The sequence below is a fragment of the Gopherus evgoodei genome, chromosome 11 (assembly GCF_007399415.2).
Source record: "Gopherus evgoodei ecotype Sinaloan lineage chromosome 11, rGopEvg1_v1.p, whole genome shotgun sequence".
Classification (NCBI taxonomy): Eukaryota; Metazoa; Chordata; order Testudines; family Testudinidae; genus Gopherus; species Gopherus evgoodei.
In genome coordinates, this window is record NC_044332.1 from 16,942,961 (window position 1) to 16,949,593 (window position 6,633).

The window sequence follows — 6,633 nt, forward strand, 5'->3', positions numbered from 1 at the left end:
GGCCTTTTTAATGTCATAGTGAATATTTTGCTAATAATCAAGTCATTAGACATAGGATGTAAACCAAAACCCCAGATTTAAATACACCAGGCTTTGGGGCCTTTTGAAATCTGCCGTGAACCTCAGGCAGAATTTTGAAAGTCTGTATTGTCAAAACCCTTGATCCAAACACTCCTGAGCTTTGGAATCTGTGAGGCCCAGATATGAACTGTCGCTACATACAAATAAGCTTTGCTTAGCCAGCAACTTACTGCACGAATGTGTTGAATGTGTGAATTATGATGTTTCTAAAACATATCTTGGAATGGGTTCTAATCTACTTTGCCTTGTAACCATCACTGAGGGTTTTTTCACCCTTGTCTATTCCTGCTCTATCTTAAATGCTTACCCTTTCACAACCCTTTCTGTTTCTCTCTCTTAACTCCACTTGCTGATCCACCAATTCCATCTATAGCAGGATTACCAAGCTCCAGATACACAATGACTATTCAAAAGGCACAAAGAACTAGAAACCATGTCTGTGGTGAACAGAAAGAGGCAGAACGTGGAAGCATATAGGAATGAACCTGAGCTCCCAGTGAAAGGCAGTGACCGAAGCCAAATGATAATGCAATATGCAGACGAAGGGCTTCCAGCTTGGGTATTTAAGCTCCATTAAACTATTGGTGTAGTAACTGCAGAAGAGAAAGTCAGTCAGGTGGTTTGTCGGGATGGCAAAGGTAATTTTTTATTATATTTCCATTCCCCTCCCATCCCACACACATATACTTTTTAAAGCCCCTTTTGGTAGCTGATGACTGTTTCCTTCCCCCCTGCCCCCATCTTGTTACTATATTCCTCATCTTTCAGATCCGCAGCTGGTGTCAATCAGGGTAAATCTGCTGAAGTCAACAGAACTCTACCAATTGACAGCAGCTGAGGACCTGGTCCTGACTTTTAAGGAGGCACTCTTCTGTCCCACCCATATCACCTGCTACTTTCTTGCTGTGCCCCATCAGAAGAGAAAGGGAAAGACAGACACACACACACACACACACACACACACACACACACACACACTCATACCTCCCACTGGAATTACCCAACACTGATCCTATCCTGTCAGTCAACCAGCCAAGGATTGTTATTAATACTCGGTAATGTGGTCTGTTCCTTTCTCAAGAGTGTCACCTACAGTGCTTAATTGTAATGAAAGAGGTGCCAGTGCTCAACAATTAGTTGCTGGAGCTCAAGCAATTTTTTTACATTCCTAACTGATAAAGCAAGTCCAGAGGTGCCGGGACTATAAACTACCAAGCTAGAGGTGCCGGGGCTCAGCCCTGGCAAGCCATGGCACAAATTAAGCACTGGACACCTATTTTCTACCTGCCTCCACTGACATGGAGGGACCATACTTGAAGCCATGTCCAATATTATAGCTATCTACCAAACCAATGACTGTTCTTCACCGTGAGCAATATCAACATGAGCTGAACCAAAGCAAGGCACTACAGCCAGCTAACACCACGATGGTCCAACCCACGCAGAATTCTCTCTAACACAGCTCTGATGATCTATCCCCTCTCTCTAGATCATCTTCTATGAGGACAAGAACTTCCAGGGACACTCCTATGAAAACACCAGTGACTGTCCTGATCTTCAGGTCCAATTGAGCCACTGTAACTCCATCCGGGTAGAAAGTGGCTGCTTCATGCTCTGTGAACAACCCAATTACATGGGACAGCAGTACTTCCTCAACAAGGGTGAATATTCTGACTTCCAGCAATGGATGGGCCTCAATGATTCCATGAAGTCCTGCCATGTTATTGCATCAGTAAGTCTGCTGTCCTGTATTTCAAACAGTACTAATTCTATCAGAGAACTAAGCAGGATCTCAGACTTATACATTACAGAATGCAGTAAAATCTGTATGTGAGCCTGGCTTTCTGGAAGGAAGCCAGTTGTGAGGATGATACTTGTATAAACCAATCACAATGTACCTGAGCAATAAATGGAACAGGGCTATTGGCCACCTGTGAGGCTTCAACAGTGTATAATAGTTTTGTGTAGCTAGAGGAATGAAAGAAGTGTGGGTGCCACTGGGTTCCAGGTAACTACATGTGCATTGGTTGACTGGAACCAGCCCTCACGAACATTTGTTCTGAATGGCTGTGGGGTTCTACCTCTGCTCCCTTCCTGGTCCCCAGTGCATGGGGCATGTTAGGAATGGACTGAAGATGGACAGAGGGGATCAGGGAGAATTCCTGAAAGAAGAAGGGGGTGTTATGAAGCCCAGTGTGCTCCTGTTATTCTCTGTTTCCCATGACCCATATATAAATTACAGCCCTGGAGCTACTCTAACTTACACCAGACCCTAGAGTGCCCCCTTATAAGAGTATTGAAAAGGTGACTTAAAACACAAGGATAGGCTCGCCAAGAACTGAGGACTTGGGGCGAGATGGAGTCTTTGGGTTCATCCCATGTAAGGGACGGTACGTAGCTGCACCACCCGAAGAGAAGTACCTTTCCTGCTTCCTCCTGTGCTGTAGGTAAGGTGAAGGCCTTTACACCAGGAACTTAGTTAACTTAGTACCACCCTTCTGGGGATGGAGCTTACTCCCCTCAGGCCTGTCAAGTTCTGCTGCTCAGTACGGGGTAGGGGGCAGAGTCAAGACAGTCCTTTCCCCTGAGCTCCAGTCTAAGAGGATCGTATCAGCCCTTTCCCATCTGTGCAGCCTAGGGAACAATCAAGCCCTTCATACCAGGAGTATTGCTCTGCATTTACTGCAGTGGGACCATGCACAGCAGCAAGAGCTATACTCGGGCGTGTTTGCAGGACTAGTCCCTTCTAGTAAAGGACACCAAACAAGGGGACTTCCCAGGACCTCAGATTCTGCTGTAGGACTCAACCTCACTGGAGCAGAACTGAAAGTAACAACATGAGTGCAGTGCGCCAGAACCCACAGGGCCGTTGTCCCTGGATTCCCAGTCAGATGGGACTCCGTCCTGCCACCACTGAATTCAGTGACCAAGCTCCACTGAAGTCAATGAGGTAGGATCAGGACCAGAGCAAGAAACTGGAGGGAGTCCAGAGGTGTGCAATAAAAATGATCCGGGAGCAGGACAGATTAATATGTGAGGAAATCTGCAAAAAGCTACTTATGCCAAGTGAAACAAGTGCTAAGGGTACAGGGTGCATGTGAACGCTGTACAAATATTAAAAACATCAAGTGGGGAGAGGACTTTGTTTTGGTGGGTAGATAGGGGATCTAACTAGAGGTGACAGGATGGAGATGAATTTCCACCGAGTAGCAGGATAACTTCCTAGCAGGGGGTCGTATTCAGATCTCTACCCGAACAAGTTGTGCTGCTTTAACTATCCCAGCTGACTGTGGGGATCTACGACTCCTACACCCACACCACACGCAGACTGAGCAGAAGGGCTCTTGTAGAAATGCAGGGTCTGTCACTGTCCATTAGTTCAGAACAAAATTTTAGGGCTGGGACGGCTTGTTTAAATAGATCAATACTGTCCCCTCTCTAGTAACAGCAGGGACTGAACTCAGAACCTTCCCCACAAAGAGAATGACCTGCTATCCTTGAACTAAAGGAGCAACTCCATTAGGTAACTGCAATAGTAGCTTTTGGGCCAAACAAGTAATGTGCAGGAAGCTGGGGTATGAATGTACAGCACTCCAGCCTCTTCCCTGCTCACTGGAGGTGTAGCCCACTGAAAACGTGAGTTGTGTATCTATTTAGGCTTGAATAAAGGTGTCTCCCTTTAAAGGTTACATGCAAACTGAGGGGGAAGAGGGAATGGATCTATGCCCTTTTTTGCTCCTTTTTGGTCCATAAAGGAGCCCTGAAGGATTTTTTTCCCCAGGCCTTCCCCCTTCCCTCCCCTCAGAAATATTGGGAATGTTGAGTCTTGTTTCATTTTTCACCATGCCTTGGGTGACTCAGAAATGTGGGGTGGGAGCTCTCTCGCCATTAATTGAAGAGATGTCGGAGCTGAATTCCTAACAAAGAGCTTTTTCCCCATGGAGGTTAAATAGATGATAATGAAAAAATAAACAAATCAAAGGGCTGGATACGCTGGCTGGCCCAAAGACTTTCAAACAGTCTGAATAAAAATCATCACTTCTGTCATCGATTATAAGCAAGTCCCACTTCGTAGCTGTGGTATTATACTCCATGAGGTCTTTCAGAGTGGATAAGAGCTGGTTTTTTTTGTACCTTTAAACTGTATTTTTATTTGAACAATAATGTCATCCATAGAACATCGTCAATACAAAAGATTGTTAAAGATCAATCTATATCAGCAGTGGTAGAATTTATCTAGTGAAGGAGACGTCTGGAGTATCACCGCTTTCCTATACAAAATTCTTTGAGAGGCAAATCAAACACTTACGCTCTCGGAAGCCAACTGCTAGAGCTGTGTCAATAAAACAGCAGTTCATTTCCTGTACAAGTGCCTGAGTTTACTTCTCAGACACACGGCAAATAGGAGCACACAGAAAAGAGGTTGAGCATTTTTGAAGGAACGTTTCTTATAGAATGATAGGACTGGAAGGGACTTTGAAAGGTTATCTAGTCCAGTCCACTGGAGGAATTAAGGCTCTAAAAATTTAATCGGGTTCCTCTCCTTAGAGCCAAGATTATATATCTTTGCAAGAGAGATGGAATGGAGGCCTGAAATCTTTAAGGCTGTGACTCCAACTATTCTATAATAGACTATTTTACAGGACATGCTTTACTCCAAACTAGGGCCCTGATTCAGTAAACCATTTAAGCACATTCCTAAATTCATCCCTATGGAGCGAAGCACTTAAGCACCTGTCTGACTTTAAAGCAGCGTGGTCTCATGGATAAAGCACTAGATTGGGGCTCAGTACCCCTGGGTTTCATTCCCAGCGCTGCCACCACCTTCAGGGAGACTTCAGTTTACAGTCTTTGTCTGCTAGATTAAAGAGCCCTTGAGTATCAGGTATCTCCTGTCTGTGTATAGTTACATATCTACCTTGACCAAGACAATTCTATCCTTTGATGAGATAAAAGGACAGAGTACCTTAAGTGTCTCATTGCAAGGTGTGATTTTTAGACCTTGAATCATTCTTGCATGCCTAGGTTATCCCTTGCAACACACGTGCTGCATTTCCATTTTACAGATGGAGAAAGTGAGGCTCAATGAGGCCTCTGCATTTCCCTAGGATCTAGCAGATTAACCGTAGCTCACAGTCAGGACTCGTGCATTCTAATCCCAGATTTGACACTCATTTGTTAGGTGACCTGGGATCCACTATCCTCACCACGTGCTTTCATTTCAGGTTGAAAGTTCACCACTGCCTTTTTTTTTTTTTAAGCAAAAGGATCTTTTCAATTTCGCAGACATTCAGATAGTGGAAAATGTTGCATGCAAAAATTAATCTTCATTTTTCCAATTCATTTCATGGAAGTTTCACAAACTCAGATTCAGCTGGGGAAAAAAAATGTATTTGATGGCTGTTTTCCCCATCTGTCATATTTAGACATCGTTCGTGCTTCAGTTACTTTCCTCTTTTATCACCTTAATAATACTAATCAGAGCACTTAACTCTTACACAGTGCTTCACATCCATAGACCTCAACATACTTTACAAAGGAGGGTTTCACCATTTCCATTTTCCAGGAGGGGAAACTGAGGCACAGAGTGTGACATCTCCAAAATCACTCAGGAGGTCAGTCACAGACCTGAAAAAAGAAGCCAGGTTTTGTGCCTCACATTCCAGTGTCCTACCCATTGGGCCAGAGTGCTTTTGACTTAAATTCTTCTTTTGACAGATGTTTCCTTACCAAGACTCCAGACCCTGATCCAAAGCTCATTGAAATCAAGGGGAGCCTTTGCATTTTTATCAATGGGCTTTTGGACCAAGTCCGCGTAGCTTCCAAGTATTAGGAAAGGTCCAGGCACCTTTTTTATATTCTCTCTTTTCTTTTTGCCACTGCAGCAGAAAGGCTCCAAGATAAAGGTTTATGAGAGAGAAGCTCTAAGGGGACAAATGATGGAGTGTGTAGGCAATAGCAGCAAAGTCCACGATTGCTTCCAATACCACAACGTCAGCTCCTGTAACATACTCGAGAGTTACTGGCAGAGCCACAGCACAGATGGCAGTAGTGCGTGCTGGAACCCGGGGAGTACAGGCGACTCCCCGAGCAGGGAGCCCTGAACAACAGACTCAGCTCTTTCTCACCCCACAGAGACTTTCACTCCAGACATTATCCGAGTTCTTGCCACTCTGCTTCAGTGGAAAAATAAATCCAGCACGCTGGCATTTCAGCAGCAGTTCTAGTCTGGGTGGGTGTCTAGCAAGGTTTCTTTCCTTTTAAAATGACTATAAAACTCAATGTCAAATGGTACAAGGGTTATGAAGAGTGAGCACTCATAAGGAATACCTGTATATTTAAACCCCCTGTGCATTTATTACATTGAAAACATGCCTGTGACAGACCCCACAGGTGACCTAGAATGGGAGATAACTTGTCACACAGAGGACTACAGACTAGATCCTGCAATGTGCTAAGCGCTGTGGCCACAATCCAGCAAAGCACTTAACCACATGCTTACGTCCCATTGTTTTCAATAGGGCTCCTCACGCGCTTTAAGTTAAGCATGTA

General features: G+C 44.6%; 1 protein-coding gene across 1 annotated transcript; it reads left to right on the forward strand.

Annotated features, from left to right (window-relative positions):
• Window positions 1-710: 710 nt before the first annotated feature.
• LOC115659843 (gamma-crystallin 2-like) lies at window positions 711-6,274 on the forward strand. The gene is given in 4 exon segments (XM_030580542.1): window positions 711-719; window positions 1,571-1,813; window positions 5,967-6,105; window positions 6,108-6,274. Coding segments are annotated over 4 exon segments (558 nt in total).
• The last annotated feature ends 359 nt before the right edge of the window (window positions 6,275-6,633 follow it).